This window comes from Anomalospiza imberbis, chromosome 3 (assembly GCF_031753505.1).
Source record: "Anomalospiza imberbis isolate Cuckoo-Finch-1a 21T00152 chromosome 3, ASM3175350v1, whole genome shotgun sequence".
Lineage (NCBI taxonomy): Eukaryota > Metazoa > Chordata > Aves > Passeriformes > Viduidae > Anomalospiza > Anomalospiza imberbis.
Window position 1 is genome coordinate 6485258 of NC_089683.1, and position 17763 is coordinate 6503020.

At 40.3% G+C, this 17763-nt stretch overlaps 2 protein-coding genes across 5 annotated transcripts in view; one reads left to right on the plus strand and one right to left on the minus strand.

Moving 5' to 3' along the window:
• Nucleotides 1-282: 282 nt before the first annotated feature.
• On the plus strand, nucleotides 283-16245 carry MEP1A (meprin A subunit alpha). Of its 2 annotated transcripts, XM_068183272.1 has the most exons (14): nucleotides 302-2477; nucleotides 2562-2586; nucleotides 2680-2727; nucleotides 3307-3347; nucleotides 3454-3532; nucleotides 3853-3970; nucleotides 5342-5517; nucleotides 7141-7362; nucleotides 8290-8439; nucleotides 11054-11269; nucleotides 12150-12608; nucleotides 13926-14096; nucleotides 14641-14848; nucleotides 15216-16245. In XM_068183272.1, exons 1-14 carry the CDS (start codon nucleotides 2337-2339, stop codon nucleotides 15361-15363), a joined length of 2202 nt encoding a protein of 733 aa, XP_068039373.1. In that variant the 5' UTR covers nucleotides 302-2336; the 3' UTR covers nucleotides 15364-16245. The 2 variants fall into 2 exon arrangements, with proteins under 2 accessions (XP_068039374.1, XP_068039373.1); XM_068183273.1 differs by lacking the exon at nucleotides 8290-8439 and having other exon boundaries at nucleotides 283-2477.
• The window catches only part of ADGRF5 (adhesion G protein-coupled receptor F5), a 41351-nt gene continuing 39800 nt past the window's right edge, over nucleotides 16213-17763 (minus strand). For all 3 annotated transcript variants that reach the window (XM_068183267.1, XM_068183268.1, XM_068183271.1), the window contains one exon: nucleotides 16213-17199. In XM_068183267.1, the coding sequence (XP_068039368.1) occupies nucleotides 17120-17199 (80 nt within the window). In that variant the 3' untranslated portion in view covers nucleotides 16213-17119. The remainder of the gene's footprint in view (nucleotides 17200-17763) is intronic.

Here is a 17763-nt window from a genome sequence, read left to right on the forward strand (position 1 = left end):
TTTCAGATTACATTACAACATGCAATAAAATTTTCCGGTGGTACCTCAACAATGCTCTGAATGTCCAAAAGCCTGCTTGTTTGTCTCAGCACTATCAGTTTATCTAATAAAAGATTATCTCTCTATGACCTTTGCCAAAAGTACTCCAGTCAGGAAATTTTGCTAACAGCCTTCTGCTCTTTCATCCAGGCAGATATTTTTATATATGCTCATATTTTTAATGTACACTTATCCATTCTATCTGTCTAGAATTACAGATATTTATCGTACTTTAAAAGCAGAGTAACTGCTGTTGTTATCCTCTGCTGTGTATTTCAGATCTGAATGCTGAAGTTGTTAACCTGGAGGCATTTGACAAGTTCAGTCTTGTGTTGATTTCAAGCCCTGCAAAGGTAAACAGACTTACCTAAAATCTGGGAAGGTGGATGGGTGATTTTTTTATTAAAAATGTGGTAGGTGCCAGTTTGATATGACAGTTTTTCCAGCTCAGGAGACATTTGTTTTTGTTCTTGCTTTTATGAAGGACATAAATTTCAGCCACATTTCTGTGTCTGAGTTTATCTGTGTTACAGTGGAGTTAAAACCAGTGCAAGCAGATTAACAAAAGGTATTATCTGCATTTAGTGACACCAGGTAGTGCCTGTGTCTAGGAATCCAGGGTGGATCTGCCCTTGCCTGTGGGAATACTGATGCACAGCAGTTTTGGGCACTTCATACAATGTAGTATAAGAGACCAAAAGGCATCTGCTGTACTTCCCAGAGTGGAAGAGAAGCAGCTTTTCCCATCACCAAGTTTTTCACAGAACTGAAGCCAATGGAATGATGTGCATGCACCGCTCTCCAGGGGGGACAAAATGAAACTGGTGCTGGAGTCCCACTGCTATGGAGACAGGCTGAGAGCTGGGGCTGTTCAGCCTGGAGAAGAGAGGGCTCCAGGGAGACCTTAAAGCCTAGGCCAGTGCCTAAAAGGCATCCAAGAGACCCCCTATATATATCTATGAAAACAAATATATGCCCACAGAATTACTTATCTTTAGACATCTGCTTTAGGTTCTTGAGTTATTTTAAAGTTAAGGGTACTAAAAACCAAATGTTTTTCAGACTGCTCTGCTTTTGCTTCACTTTTTTGCTTCCTTTCTCACATCCACTGCCAAACATCTGGAAATATGGCCTTGGTGCTGTGTTTTGACTCTCTTTGCTCACCTGTGAAAACAGCCTTGACATGATGTATCTTGAGACATGCTTATTTTACTAGTAGTATGTCCTGTTCTGCTTAGGTGTCAGCAACAATCATTCCTAAAGGAAAGTGTTGAAGAACATTCATTTATGTTAGGTGAAGGATTAGTGCTCTGGGGCCCTTCTTCTCTAAACAAGAAAAGATCTCTGTAGTTTTTCTTCTGCAGTGCTAACTCTTATGAATAGATTCCTACTTTGATTTGTTTAGAGAAAAATATGTTGCTTAGCTTGAAGGACTGACTTCTTTCTAGGACAGGCCCATTTCCTACTCAAAACCTACTTACTCAAGCTCTCTGCCTTGTGCTGTGGGTAGTGGTGTCATGGCACAAGCCTTTTTCTATCTAATTGCTGAACATAGGGGTGAACATCCTCACATCCATGAGTTGTAATTTCAGATGTGAAATGGAGGAGCAGGATTCCATGCCTAAGCTAAAGGCACTCAGGCACTCCAGGGCACATGGGAGCTGTGGGAATACTGATGCACAGCAAACTAGAGTTTCATGGAGCCTTCCTGACCCATGTCCCTGAGAAAGAAGATAGCAAGATGCAGGACAAGAGTTTGTGATCTCTGAAACCCACCTGGAAGGCCAAGGATTACTGCTCTAAGTGACTGTTCTGGAGGCAGAGAGTGGCAGGTTGTGCATGGAGCATCAGATCTGGGGTGGGATCAGCTGAGGAAAGACACTGTCAGAGGATTCATAATCATATCTCTCTTACTTCTAATCTTTACAATGTGGTGTTAATTATTAATTGAAAGCAGCACTGGGCCAAATTCTAATGGCACTGGAGTGCTATAAACATGGAATAATTCTGCTTAAGAGCGTGGCTTTTCTCCTGTGCAGTCAAGGTCATAATGCTGACAGATAACAAACACAGGGGAAGGAGTCAGCAACTTTGTGCCAGATGGAGAAGCTGTTATGTGGGTCTTTCACCAGCTGCACTGAAGACATGAAGTTTCCACATTCCTCTCTGCAATGATCCTCCAAGTGGACTTAGGTAGCTGATAAGAGCAATGCCATCAGGTGCCATCCAGGAGGAAATCTAACTGTTATAATAATATTTTAAAGGTGGAAAGTCTGATGCTTATTGGCTAATGCTCCATGGAAAGCTCAGCAACGTGCTCTATATATTGCCAGAGAAGAGAGGGACCAGCTTCTGTTCCCACTGCAAGAATGGGCTCCAGCATCTTCCCACTGTGCCTGACACTTCTGCTGTGTTCTGTCTATGGTTCTCCAGTCTCTGTAAGTAAAATCTGATTTCTACAGGCTCCTCTCAGTCCAGAAGCATCTCATACTTTATACTGGTTGTATTCCATTCTCCTCCAGGTGGGACAGCTCTCCAGTGAAGCTGGTAAGTGCTATGTGAGCTGGTTTGAGTTTTGAAGCATTTCCTTCTACTTGCTGTGAGCCACTACATCCAAACGCTTTATGTTTTGTCTGGCAGATGCTGGAGCTGGTGAGATATTCAAAGACATTCCCCAAATCAACTTGGGTGAGTTCACACCTAAATTCTTATGAGGCCTGAAAAGTTGTGAGCATAATGCTGAATTTTCAGTATTGTCAAGGACACTGATGGTCAGGTAGCTCATGGTTACAAGAGAATTAATATCAAGTGAGCTCAGAATTACCTTTCTCTCTGTGACACCTGAATATTTCCAGGAAGAACTCTGCAGTCTCAACTGCATTTTCTGCCTATCTCCATATGATTTTTATAAAGTTTTGTAAACATTGAAAACAACTTAGATGCTTATTGGTCACTGTCCCATTGTGTGATTCTTGTCACTGCCTGAGAGCAAGCAGAGCTCATCAAAGCTCTATCCATGACCATGGATAATTGTGCTGACACAAAGGCACTGCAAAGAAGACATTGCAAAGAAGTAATATTGAGTGGAGACTAGAAACTCCTGTTACTTTTATTATTACCTGTAACTCCTTGTATAGAGGCTGGTCCTTATTTATTTTCTGTAGATGCCCAAGGACATTAACTTTGTATAAGCAGGTTCAATGTGGTTTATGAAATGAAATATATTTTAAATTCATTGACACTATCTTTGATTAAATTCCATTTCAGCTGCTGGATTGGACCTCTTTCAGGGTGATATCTTGCTCCCTGTAAGTAATTAAAAGCCTTCTGTTGCTTGTCCTAATTGTATTTTTGCTACAAATCAGCTCATCTCCCTACAGTAGATGCATCACCAGCTATTAATTCCCTTTTCAGAAAAATCAGCGAAATGCCTTAAGAAATGAGACTTACAGATGGAAGTTCCCCATTCCCTATATTCTGGGTGATGATCTAGGTAATGCAGATACTTTATTCAGATTTTATCTCCAATCCCTATTTGCACTGCAGTCACTGTGATAAAAAAATTGCCTTTTTTGGAACTGTTTCATATTAAAAATGATAAACTTCACTAATAACTACTTATTGTAGTCTTGTTTATATCAAAATTATTTTTCTTTCTTCTACAGCTAACATAGCAAACCACAATTTAGTCAAATTCAATAATTTCTCTTTTCAATCATTTTTCCTTTGGTTCCACATGTGTATCTGTACAGATCTTACCTCTCCAAGGTGAACAAACTGCAATGTATTAAAGGTTCTGTCCTTGTTTTCCAGACCTGAATGCCAAAGGAGTCATTCTCCAGGCATTTGAAATGTTCCGCCTGAAGTCCTGCATTGATTTCAAGCCGTATGAAGGAGAAAGAACCTACATTTTCTTTAGCAAACAAGATGGGTAAGGGCAGTATCAATTTCTGTTTAGTTTTTATGTGTAGAATCAGCTGGGAACTCATTCCATTTTCTAAAGTTTTGCTGTCAGCAGAGAAAAAGAGGCCACCAGGAAAACAACTCAACCTTCTTAGACAAAAAGCTTGCAAGCAGCTGCTCCCTCTGCTGACTGTTATCTAGAGGATGACTTCTGAAGGTGAATCCCAGCCTCTCTGAGTTTTCATCAACTACTTCCACTTTTCCATCTAGGGAATATTTCTCTTCACCAAAATGTTTTCCATTTTGGTGAAGACCTCCATGTACATCCTTTTAACTTACCAGGAATGTGACTGTGAATAGCTAGAATTTAAGACTGGAAATTTTTGGAAGACAGAGAAAAAAGAAAGAAAAAAAAGAAAAAGAAAAGAAAAGAAAAGAAAAGAAAAGAAAAGAAAAGAAAAGAAAAGAAAAGAAAAGAAAAGAAAAGAAAAGAAAAGAAAAGAAAAGAAAAGAAAAGAAAAGAAAAGAGAAAAAAAAAAGAAAAGAGAAAAGAAAAGAAAAGAGAAAAGAAAAGAGAAAAGAAAAGAGAAAAGAATAAAAAGACAGTGGAAGGACAATCTATTGTAATATTTCCATTGCTTTGACATGGCTCTTCTTTAATGAATGGTCTCTCAAAATCTGAAAGGGTTTTATGCACAGAGATTCAAGTTTTCAAGAACTGAAAGGATTTATTTCCTACAGCTAAGTATGTTATGAAAGAAAATGCTGAAAAGCACAAAAATCTTCTCACTGTATCAGCTGTGAATATTTCTTGTTTTCCCAGAAGTTCATGTTTCTGCCTTCAGCTCTCCCTTGAGTGTCCTATGAGACTTCTCTTAAAAGTTTACAAGCACCATGATTTTTGACAAGTCAGTATTGAAGATCTTAATACTAGAAATGTGCTTTCATGCCTCTGGCCAATGTAAAACATGGTTGCTTTTAAAAAGGACCAAATGTTGCTGTTCTAAATACTCCTGGGTCTTTTCTCTAGCCCAGGTTATTGCAAAAATGCTCAGCCTGCTTTGATGAATTTACTGTTTCCATGTATGTTGTGTGTTTTATGCTTCTTGGCCAAATGGCAGCTGATGCAGGACAAAACTTCTGTGGTTTCAAAATGCAGGGTGATCTTCTCTGACACAGAGGATAAGTAACGAAGTGATAGTTTCTGGGGGTTAGTCTGCTTTCAGGCTAGAGTATTTTTAGGGTATCAAGGCACATGCTCAGCATCCAAATAATGATTTATGTGACTCCTTTCATATTAAAAACTTTTACAATCTTACTCTAAATCCAGTGAGCAGATTGAAAAGTTAAACAGAGAAGAAAACTACTGAACAGAGAGTAAACTCTCTGTCTTTCTCAGGTGTTGGTCCATGGTGGGGGACCTGCAGACTGGACAGAACCTCTCAATTGGGTCAAGGTGTGACTACAGAGCAATTGTGGAACATGAGATCCTGCACGCTTTAGGATTTTACCATGAACAGTCGAGGATGGACCGGGATGACTACGTGAATATCTGGTGGGATGAAATTATTGCAGGTGGGTTTTAATGTTCAAGATAGATTTTGCAAAGTGTAGATTTATCAATATCCCATTTTCACTTCTAGATTTAAAGACCTTCCTAAGGATAGAATTTTAGAAAATTTAGAATTTCAGTGGGCCACACCTGAGAACACTGTAAATTAAGAAATTTTGGTGCAACTTCTCTGGTCAAACCTGGATATTGTTTAAGTCCAGAACAGAGAGGCCCTGGTTGGAAATCTGGACTATTATTTCCCCTTGGCTCTTGGACTGCTCTACTCTGTTATTTAAAAGTAATTACTTCCTGTATATGAATCTGTTTCCTTTAATCATGTAATGCAAATTGTAAACTTATTTAGATTATGAGTTTTGAGGTAGTTCTTCTGTAGGCAAAGATCCTTTCAAAATCTGAAAGGTTTTTATATTCAGAGATTCAGGCTTCCCTGAAACTGAAAATATTCACTTTGCACATGAAAAAAAAAACCCTTAAAATAATTAGATTGTATGGGAAATAGCAAAGAGGGCTCTGTCCTGCTCTCTCCTACCCAGGTGTGTCTGCAGGTTCTTGCCTTCAGGTTTAGTATCACCATACTCAGGAGCTTTATGAGTTTCAGCAAATTCTTCACAGCCCCCCTGATCCCTAGACAGTTTTTCCTGTTGTCCCCTGTGAGATCTGATTCTGTATTATATAACAATGGTTTATTTGAAGAGGAGAGAATAGAAGACGGGAGATTCTTCTAATTTTTGATAAAAGGTGCAATTCAAGTCTCTGTAAGAAAACAATTCCAAGCTCTTATATAATCTCAAGCCTTGAACTGAAGACCTTTGTGATTTGCAGAAGGGAGGGCAACTGTTATGCAGAGAAAGTGTAATTACCCAGCAGCAATGTGCTGTTTTGTCTTTGAAGAAGAATGCCAAATATTCTGAAAATGTTATTTGTGATAGTAAATGCTGGCAAGCTTTTTTTACTTCTATACCAAAGCATGCGATATGGCTCCCTCTCTTTGCCCTAGCAGACTCCTTTCTCTAAGGACAACTTATTTCACCAAGAAATCATGAGAAACATGTTTCCAAAAGCCATATCAATAGAAATATCAATATTGTAAATCTAGGGTTAAAATATCTTTCTTTTTTCCCCAGAGATTGCTAGGGCATTATTTATTTCAAAGAAGAACCGAACCTGAAGACACTTCCAGGTTGTCATGTTTGTTTCCTTTATGAGTTTCAAGGCCTCTCCTTCTCCATGTGTGATCTAATACCTGGAAAATGTTTGCATCAATATTCACAGATTCTGGAATGGAGTACATTAATCCTTAAACTTAACCTTCAGGATCATTATTGTTAAACCATTCCTATGAATTCTAATCTAACATCCTTTGTATCCCATTCTATACAGCTCATTGATATGCATTTTTGAATTTACTGAAGTCACCTGTTAGAGCACAGAACTGCAATCCAAAGGCACTGCTTTGTTGTCCAAGTGACAAACACAAATCTTGATAAGTTTTAATATTTTGTTGTGAAGTAATTGCTTTGGGATATATAATTTTTGCCTTAGAAAACTGTATCCAAGGGGACATAGTAATGCCATTTCCTTTCAATTTTCTCTAAAAAGGAAGCACTTTTCCATTCTTTTACCAGGCAAAGAGCACAATTTTGTGAAGTATGATGACACCTACATCACTGATCTGAACACCCCCTATGACTACGAATCATTGATGCACTATGAACCACTTTCATTTAACAAAAATGAAAGTGTCCCCACAATCACAGCAAAGATACCAGCGTTTGATGACATAATTGGACAACGTCTAGACCTCAGTGCCATTGACCTGGAAAGACTGAATCGCATGTACAACTGTAGTAAGTCAGAATTTAACCATGGCAAACTGTTTCTTTGGTTATACTTGAGCCAGCCTGGTTCACCTCCCTTATGTCTCTCAACTCACTAAAACTCTTCTCAAATGTGCTTGAATAGGTATGGGACAGGACCTGTGGTGGGCAGATAAACACAATCACTTTATTCCCTTCTCATCCCTTTTTGGCTCTTCTCACTGTCATTATTTTAGTAAAGATTCATCAAGGAAAGTCAAACCATTCACACTTTTTCTTCCATGCTGCTCCCAGTTCAGACCTGTGTTTGTGTTCTGCCTGTAGTGTGCGGGCAGCCTTGTTGTGCTTTTTTGAGGTGAAGGTAACTGCACTTTGTCCTCTTTTACTGCCATTTGGACTTAATCAGATTATTTTGCACCTGAGATTGGCTAGGTCTAGAGTCCCACACTGTCTAGGTGTTTGCTGAGCTGATTACGGTTGCTCATGGGAAGTTATTGTCCCCTTGGTGCTGCCAGCAGAAGCATCACCTTGAAGACAAACTCAGCTGAACCAGCCTAAGGTAACTGGGTGGACTTTGCTTGGAGTGGAAGGACAGAGCTCAGGTTAATCAATGAGAGAACTGCTATGAAGAACAATAACCTCAGCCGAGGAATGGTTAAGTACACCAAGGCTGGGAAAGAGGCACCAAGACAGTCACCATCTGTCACTGCCACATGGGGCTTATTAACTTTCTGCAAAGAGGTCAAAGACTGTTGTCTTTATCCAGGGAATCCATCCAGGGATCAAATGTTTCCTCTTTTGAGTCACTGGGCTCACATCTGCTAATGTGAGGGTTGTCTTCTCTACAGGATGGTTATACTACTGTAAACAAACCCCCCCACCCCTGCAAAATTAAAGAAGAAATTTAAATTAGCTAGGAGCTCACTCTGAGGTGACCATGTGTGTATTTTTTTTCAGCTTCAACTCACACCTTTTTGGACCAGTGCTCTTTTGAGCTTGAAAACATCTGTGGTATGATCCAGGGCACCAAGCATGACCAAGACTGGGTCCACCAACAGGGCAGTGTGACAGGGCAGGAGGACCACACACTTTCTGGGCACTGTAGAGGTAAAAGAAAGGAACAAAACACTTTCTGAGCTGGGTTTTCTCCAGGGTTGACTACAATGATGGGTTCAGAGAAGTTGGTAAAGACTCTAGACAGTTGGTAAAGACTCTTCCCGTTCTCATTAAACTTTTTCAATGTAGTGGAATGTTGTCCACACCAGCAAGATTGAAAGGGACAAAGAACAATCTGAACTAAAGGTCTTTTAAATATAACCTGGAAAACAATTTACTGCAACTTCCAAAGTCTGTGTAAGAGTTATATTACCTCATGATAAGAATCAAACAGCACTTGTAGTCACTCATAAATGTTGTGTTTGCAATGCAAATGGGAAGTTACGCTTGTGGAATTCTAGCTCTGGAAGTAGAAGAAAGTTGCAAAGATTTTATTATAGGAGTTCAGGGATAATTCTTATTTTGATGTGGTAATTTCACCATTTTTCAAAGGAAGGCATTCTTAAATACAGACCAGTGAGTCCCAGTCCCAGTCAAAAGGTGTTAGTTTACAGCTGAGAATAAAGATTAAATCCCAACAGGCAGTTCTGAAAAGCAAGAGCCTAATCATTATTTAGACAGGGTAAATTACTACGCAATTCCAAGATAAAAGTGACTTCTGTGGTAAATTTTGCCTCAGTAGAGGGGGAAGGGCTCCTGACTTAAAGCACATTCACTTGCACTTTGTTACTCTTTGGCTTGCTGCATTCAGGAGTAGTTTATTCCCCTCAAGTGACCCACCAACTGGAAATAACAGATGATGTTAACCTTTATAATAGTTGTTGTTAACAACCTTTTATAATGCTGGTAGCCATTGATCAGGCCCAAGAATATAACTCAAGAAAACCACCTGATATTTTCTAGAAACACATACATCTAACCCTCAGCTGATTCTTAATTCTTTCTCTCCTCTTTCTCATCCCATACAGTACAGCTGTAACTGAAAAAGATAATTTAACTGAGTTTTTGAGTTTATCACATAAAATCCAATCTCCCTGAACTGGGCACTTAATGTGCACTTAGGTTTTAACATCCAGTGACTCAGTACAAAATAAGCATCAATGTTTTTTTAAGAGTTAATGGAGAGGGGTGGATGCCTCTGAGGATCTCCAGAGTATAGAAATGAATTTCATGAGTAGGGAGTGTCTCTCCTTATGGCACCTCCAAAGGGTCATTGACTCCATCAGGAATTTCTGACATTTTTGAGAACTGGTTCTGTAATCATTTCAAGTAGGGGCAAATTCTAAGTTTCTAACATAGGTGGATCCTATTTTCCCCAGATTGTTTTGATATTCTGGGTTTTGACATACTGCCAGCTAAAGTGAAGGAGGGAAAGTACAGCTTAACATTTAGGGAGTCTGCTGAAATCTGCCAAGGCCGTATTGTAATGACCATAGGTATTTAATGTTGCCTTTATTTTACTTTCTTATCAAAAAGGAGGTAGATTATAGATATTCTGGGGGTTTGTTACTATAATAATTGCAACAACAAGCTCACAGCCCTGCTTCTCACTTGGAGAAGAGTGATCATAGTTGGATTTAATACACTTAAAACGAAAATATATTTAACTGATGGTCAAGTGTCATACATTGCATAGAACAATCTCTAGCAAGGTTTTTGTGGCTATGAGTTCAAAACATAGCTACCATGTGGAAGGGAATGAAGATAATTCCCCTGACTGATTGGAGAGAACCTGATGAGCAGCTCAAGACCCTTCACTAGCCCTGCAGGAAGCTGCACTGCCTTTATGCAGCTGAAGGTATAACTGTTGGAACAAAATGATCTTCAGATTCTTTTCAACCCAAACTATCCTGTGATTCTAAGATATGTTATCTTGGACAAGAGTCCATGGAACTTTCACACAATGGCTAAAAAAATTAACTTATTAATTTAATCATTGACTAAATTGAATAACTAAAAAGCAACACAATACAGATAAGACATGACCACTTCATGTAATACCAAGATATGATAGGTGTGCAAATGGTGAATCCTTGTAAATATGAGGATAAAAGTAGACACTTCAAAATTAAAGAAAAGAACATTTAAAAAATGTTAATGGGAAATAGAGGAGCAGGAATTCTTAAGTAATTTTCTTATGGTGAGTCACTGAGTTTTGAAGTGTTCGGCCAAGCTGTAAAAAAAGACCTTCTGCATGTTCAAGATCAGGACAGTGATTTGTGCCCAACCCCTGTTTATTATCTTTATTGCTGATAAGAAATTATCTTACTCTTTACAAGGCAGTATAGCATATGACCTCTAAGATCTCATTTTTAGATTATCTTCAGTATAAATCAAGTAAAAAAAAAGTATCTACTAATTGCTTGTGGTCAACACTGAATTCTCTTCTCCATGTATCTCTGACATTCCTGAGGAATCCAAATGCCAATTAGACCAACAAATGCAAAACTGACATGAGCAGTGAGGTCCATATATATCCTGAACTGCTACTCTGGCTCTTATCCCCACCTGTCTTGGATGGTTGTCAATGTCATTTCCTTTATTGCTCATGTTAAATACTACTCTTCTGTTTACTTAAAGAGTGCAGATGAAACGATGAATTTACACCATGCAGCTTTGCAGGAAATGTGTAAACAGGCAGTGACAGACTACCCTTTCTTTCCAGATGCTGGCTACTTCATGTACTTCAACACCAACTCTGGCCAGGCAGAGGAGGTGGCAATCCTTGAGTCCCGAATCCTTTATCCAAAGAGAACTCAGCAGTGCCTCCAGTTCTTCTATAGGACCACAGGAAGCCCTTCTGACAAGCTTATCATCTGGCTTAAAGAGGATGATGGCACTGGAAACATTCGTAAGATGAGGAAAATTCAAACCTTTCAAGGTAATTCTGGAAATAAGATGAATATTTGAGTAGAGAGGAGGAGTTGTCTTACTCTGCCCATGAACGCAGAAGACTGGCTCAAAAACCAAAATATTTTCCCGAAGTTACCGGAATATCTTTCAATACAGCTAAGAATTTTGGTATTACATGACCACATTAAGCACAGAAGCTGTGGGTTGTAATAATGTAATTTTGGTGCCTCACAGCAGAAGTCACAACATTCCTAATATTATGTTGCACTCAGTGATTGAGAGGGACCCCAAGCCATGCTGGAGACCAACTGTGTCTCCACTGGCTGCTATATGATCTTAGAGTGGGGCTGTTCAGATGCAAAATACCTGTGCTCCTCTGCAGTCAATAAGAACCCCAGATTGATTTTTAGATAGTTAGAAATATAAAAGCATATGCAGTTTTGGAAATGCGAACCGGATTCCCATTTTGGGTGATTTGCTAAATAGGACAAACTCAGCCACTGCAGCTCCATGTGATTTATGTTGTCAAGACACAAGACCTGCCTATACATCAGGCTGCAGCATTTTGGAGTGAAGGATAAATCCATGAAAAAGTGTCAGGAACACACAGGGTCATTGGTTCCCATCCTCTTGTTTAATCTTAGCCCTTAGGCTGTTGTCCTTTGTACTGGAGGCTGTCATTCCCTAACATGTGAAGAATTCCTTGTACAACATGTCCAAAGCATTTAGATGACAAAACAATGTGGATATATTATAGTCACAATATCAACTTAAGACCTCTGGCCTTCAGGACTCTGTGAGGGGTCCAGTTGTCTAAAAGTGCATCTGTGATGGATGGGTAGGGGCAAATCGCTTCATAATATCTCTAATCTCACGGATGGCAATGTTTTTCTTTCCTTTTACCAAAGCGGACAGTGACTCCAACTGGAAAATTGCCCATGTAACCCTCAACGCTCAGAAGAAGTTCCGTTACCTCTTCCAAGGACTGAAGGGCAACCCCAGCTCTTCATCAGGTGGGATTGCTATTGATGATGTGACTCTGACAGAGACCCCCTGTCCCACAGCTGTGTGGCTCGTTCGCAACTTCAGCAAAATCCTTGAGAACTCATCCATCAGCGTTGTTGAAAGCCCCCGGTTTTACAGCCCTGAGGGTTATGGATTTGGCATCAGCGTGTTGCCCAACTACCGAAACAGCAGCTATGCTCGCGTTGCCTTCCACCTGTGCAGTGGAGAGAACGATGCAGTTCTGGAGTGGCCGGCTCTGAACCGCCAGGTCACACTCACAGTGCTGGACCAGGACCCTGACGTCCTGAAAAGGATGTCCTCGAGCAAAAGCTTCACCACAAGCAAGGACCATGTTAACTCAGGTAAGCGGTGCCTGCTTGGAGGAATGTAGACAAGGACAGCCAAGGAATCTGAGGAAGAGGACTGAATGCAGGACTCAGAGCTGAGAAATTTTGGCCATATTTCCCGATTTGGGACATTTTTCTGTGCACATTTTCCCTGTGTGTGACTCAGAATTCCTGCCCATGGAAGATTGTATAACAGTCAAGCTTTTTAGGGCTTGACTCTAAAGATAGATTTTTCCCAAGAGCTGACAATTCCCATTCTACCTGTGGTTTGTCCATTGTGATAGGTGACATATTACCACAGGTTGATGGAATGCCAGTAGGGTGCAGTATTCTGTCACTAAACAATAATTTAAGTTAAAACTGCATTTTGGAGGATCAGGCAACTTCAACACACTCAGTGAACCTCAGCCTACATGGTCTGAATACACAACATTCACCCTTTTTCATGGATGTGTTAATTCAGAATTGTTCAGGCTGGAGAACAGAAGGCTGAATAATCAGGGGAACTTTATTGTGGCCTTCTAGTACCTGAAGGGAGTCTACAAGAAAAAAGAGAGAGACTATTTACAAAAGCACAGAGTGCCAGGACAAAAGGGAATTGTCTTCAAACTGAAAGCAGATTTAGATTGGATATTAAGAAGAAATTCTTTACTGTGAGGATGATGGTGCACTGGAACAGGCTGACCAGAAAAGCTGTGGACACCCCATCCCTGTAAGGACTCAAGGCCAGGCTGGATGGGGCTTGGAGCAACCTGTTTTAGTGGAAGGTGTCTCTGCCCATGGCAGGGTGTTGGAATGAGATGATCTTTTAGGTACCTTCCAATCCAAACTTTTCTGTGATTCTATGATAGAAATAAGAATAATAGGACAAAACTGAGTTTGGTACAGAAAAAAATACTACACATGAGTCTTCATCCCTTTCTACTTGTTTCTAGTGAAATTTGAGTACATACTTTTTCAGTAGGAGCTTTTAAACCCTAAATATGAATATGTTTAACAAAATCATAGTAATGACAAAAATCTGCTAAATTCTAAACCATAGGTTTAGAATTCCCAGACAAACTGGTCTGGGAATGTCCTTACTCTGTTTAGTTCTCAGTGAAAGAGGAGTTGTGGAATTTCAATGGCCTCACATAGACTAAGAATCCTCATGCAGACCTAACCTTAAGTTCACCTGACACCTTTAGTTTGTCAGTCCTCTGGGATTTATTTAGTAATTTCAGGCCTGAACTTGATTTTATAGCCTAAATCCCCTTTAACACAGTAATGCAGGTAAAAGTCATGTCATACTTTGAGCTGCACAACTTTGTCGTTCTCATTTTCTCTTTGCAGATAATGGAAATATAATATGGGCTAAACCATCAGTTGCTGGAAGGTTTGATGAGTCGTGCAATTGCAACAGAAGTGTAGCCTGGGGGTGGAGTAACTTCATATCTCACAGCCAGCTGAGACGGAGAAGCTTCCTGAAAAATGATGATCTTATTATTTTTGCAGAATTTAACGGTAAGGACCCCTTTCCTGATTCTCCTTACAAAATAGGTGATTCTTTCAATTTTCATATGTTCAAATAACTCTTGACACCTGTCTCCAAGATCTCTTCTAATGGGGAGCAACTTTAAAAAGAATTTCTGTGTCCTAGTGTGAAGTGGGTGAGGTTGACTAAAGTGATTGTGAGATAAGAGGGATCTAAATGGCAGTGGGTTTTGAAATGTGAACTTCTTGGACACCTTTAAGCACCCTGACCAGAAGCTATGTCCATTACTAAGCACCAAACATACTAAAGGCCATCCCTACTGTGTTCATTTCCAAATAGAACAGCCTCATAGAACATCACAGATTTACCTAACTAGTTTCTGCAATTTCAGTATTATTCTCTATCTTGTGCTTTAAATATACAGAACTTGTGGTGGTACAGGAAGAGCTCTGTAAAGGGAAAATGGACAAGGAGCACCCTCTGGTCCAGAAAGCACCCTGTGAGCCCCTGATGTAAGGCATGCTACATATTGCATCATTCACTGATTCTGATGTCTTTCTCCTTCTTTTAAAGATATAATTCACCTCAATAACACTGAAGTTCCTGTGGAACCTGCGCAATCTGCCCTCACGGAAGACCTCGTTCTTGAAAGGCAGAAGAGAGAAGCCCAGGACATGGAGCCCGTCCAAGACCAGCTGCCTTATCTGCCAGACCCGTGTGATCCAAGCCCTTGTCAGAATGATGGAGTCTGTGTGAACATGAAAGGAAAAGCAAGCTGCAGGTACCACAGACCTCCTCCCTCCTTGCCCTGGCTTTCTTCTGCAAATGATGCAGCTAAAAATTATTCAGAGCTACAGACCTCAGAGGTCTAAGCCACCAGATCTTCAAGGAATAGTAGAAACAAAATACTTTACCACAGTTGCTAGTTCCTACCAGCAGCCAGGAGGGCAGGTTTCTTTGCATAAAGCAGAGAAGCCCCATTCTATGATGCTTCCAGGGTGTGTAAATAGCCTCCTAACAAGGCAGAAATGTTGTGACAGTGAGCCCCTCCAATGGGAATTGCTCATCTGAGATAGTGAATGTGAGGACTTTGGGGTGAGGGCATGACAAGGCTCCTGATCCACTGAATCTGTGCTTTGTTATCCCAGGTGCCCATCAGGACAAGCCTTCTTCTTCACCGGGGACTGGTGTCAGTCAAGGCAGGTCCATGGGAACATCTTGGGAATGTTGATTGGTGGAATTGCTGGAACCATTGTCTTAACTATCATCCTCATTTCCATGATGGCTAGAAGATAAAAAACTGCCGGGGGCACAAATTTCAACCTGATTCATAAGACACCCATTTTCAGTGAAAAATGATGACTGTAACTTGGAGAAAACCAGTCATTATATGGATGAAAAGCTCTGTCAACAGCTTGGCAGCAACCTGTTTTATTCTGAGGGATGTGGCAGTTAAAGTGTGTCATGTAGAGCTGCTGTCTGATGAAAATTCATACACTCCCTTTCTTGAGTGTATTTTGAAAATTTTGGTTCTTCATCCCATAGCAAGCAGAAGTATTGAGAGCCTATGCATTTACTCTCAGCCATGGTTCAAACTTAGATTAAATAACTGATTGAATCTCTCAAAACAGTGTTAAAAATCACACCAAAACACCTGTATTAAGATTCTGGAAATGTTCCTACAAAAATTGCTCAAGAATTCTAAAGGGTACAGATACTTATGTAGGTCAGTACATCATCACTCACTTTCCCTGGAGCTGTGCTGGTGTACTTGCACTAATTAGATATTACCCAGAATTCATAAACTCTTGCCCATACCACCTTGTCCAAACCAAGCCATGATAAGTGCTTCTAACTGTAGAGAACAGCTTCCCATGCTGATTCACCCCAAAGTTCCAGGAACAGCTTCACCATTGGCAAACACGGGCCTGGTTCCCTGACAATCAAACAGAACTGTATCTGATAATCAAACATCTGGCTGCAGTATTTGATATTGACCTCAAATCTAAATCTTCATGATTCTACCATATTGTATTTTAAATTTTGCAATATTTGTGTGCATTATAAATACTTTTCAGGTTCTTCTCAAGACAGGAGTCCTGCCTTTAAAGGTGTACAGGCTTGAAATAAATGGTTCCACACATGTAGTACTAGAGCAATAATTTATATAAAACCATTCATCCTGCCTGGCACATGATGATTTATATTCACTATAGAGCTTATTCTCTGAGTCCTTCAAGTGTGTTTCTCCTCTGAGAGAAGACCCAAACATACAGACTTTACACAAGGCACTCCTTGCATTCTTTACATTACTATGCATTAAATAAATGCAGTCCCCTCTGTGGCAGAGGGCAGCAACCATCTCTGTCTTACCACATTACATATCAAGGGAAAGAAAAATATTGTTAAGGGCATAAAGCTTCCTTTTCTTCAAAAAACTGCCACATGGAGCTTTCAGTCTTTCCATCTGAAAGAAGACCATGCAGGAATCATCACGGTCTTCATTTTATGTAAGTCAAAAGTGAAGATCTGAAATGGGCCTTCTCAGCTGGAAATTTTTAGTTCCAAAAAGTCTTAAATAGAAAGTGGAAACCACTACGGCCTTTCCAGACTCTAATACGAGGGCAGGAGAGAAGCTGTGAGGTATTTGTGTATCTACACAGGACTTTGGGATCATTTGGCGAGTTGATTGGGGAAATACCAAATCCACTGGACAACAACTGTGTGAAGCATTGCAATTCATGTCTCAGTACAGCATAGTGCTAAGCACCCACTTAAGGGCTGAGAATTCTTCACTCCCAATTTCCTTTCTTGCACATGAAGGCCTTCAAATCTTTGTCATCTCTTCTGGGATTGGCAGACCTTGTAAAACTCCACATCTCTCAGCTTCCCCGCCTTACACATTAACCAGAAATTATTATTCCAGAAGAATTCACCAAGGCACAATTTAGTCAAAATTAAGCAGTCCACTCCCTGGTGACTCCCAGGTACTTTTGGTGTGTGTCTTGGAAGAGGTCCTTTCAGAGTTACATGATTTAGCATTGGCAGTGCTTCAGTTAAGCAAGGAATATGCCTTGGAAGTATTTTCAGTGGAAGAGGTGGATGGCTCTGAAGAAGATACTCTGTATTTGCCTGCAAAACAAAGCACAGGGGTTAGACAAGGACAGAGAGCCTGGGACACTGTCACTGCAAAGTAAGGACGGTGACAGTTGTGCTGGTGGCCGAGGTGGCTCTGCCTTGCCCTGCAGCCCTGGCACTACCTGGATTACAGCAATTGCACAGAACTCACCGTGTTTGTGACACAGCCAGGACATGTCAGCTTGAATTGCCAACCGTGTAACAGGGCAATGATTTTCTCACACAAATGGAGGCACTTAGTGCTTCTCCTGGAACACGGGGACACATCCAGAACACAACACATCCACAGACTCCTGAGATGAACTCCAGCTCCCTCCCTCTTATGGCCACAAGGCTCTAAACTAAGACCCAAGTGTCATTGTTCTCTGAACAATGTGTGAATACAAAAATTGGACACTTAGAAATTAAATGTTATTTCCAGAAATGCTTTCTGCAAGATGAAGCCATAACTAAAATGGTGATGTCCACAAAATGACAGCCAGAGAACGTTTGAAGAAGTACAGTTCCAAGGTGGTGAAGAGTACATGAATAATGGATGAACTGTGCTGTGATCTCATT

Bases quoted from the DNA above. Each gene is read 5' to 3' on its own strand.
- MEP1A (XM_068183272.1), top strand. From the start codon at position 2,337: ATGGAAAGCTCAGCAACGTGCTCTATATATTGCCAGAGAAGAGAGGGA. The intron at 3,971-5,341 runs GTAAGGGCAGTA...TGTCTTTCTCAG, and splicing joins TTCTTTAGCAAACAAGATGG to GTGTTGGTCCATGGTGGGGG. The intron at 5,518-7,140 runs GTGGGTTTTAAT...TTCTTTTACCAG, and splicing joins GTGGGATGAAATTATTGCAG to GCAAAGAGCACAATTTTGTG.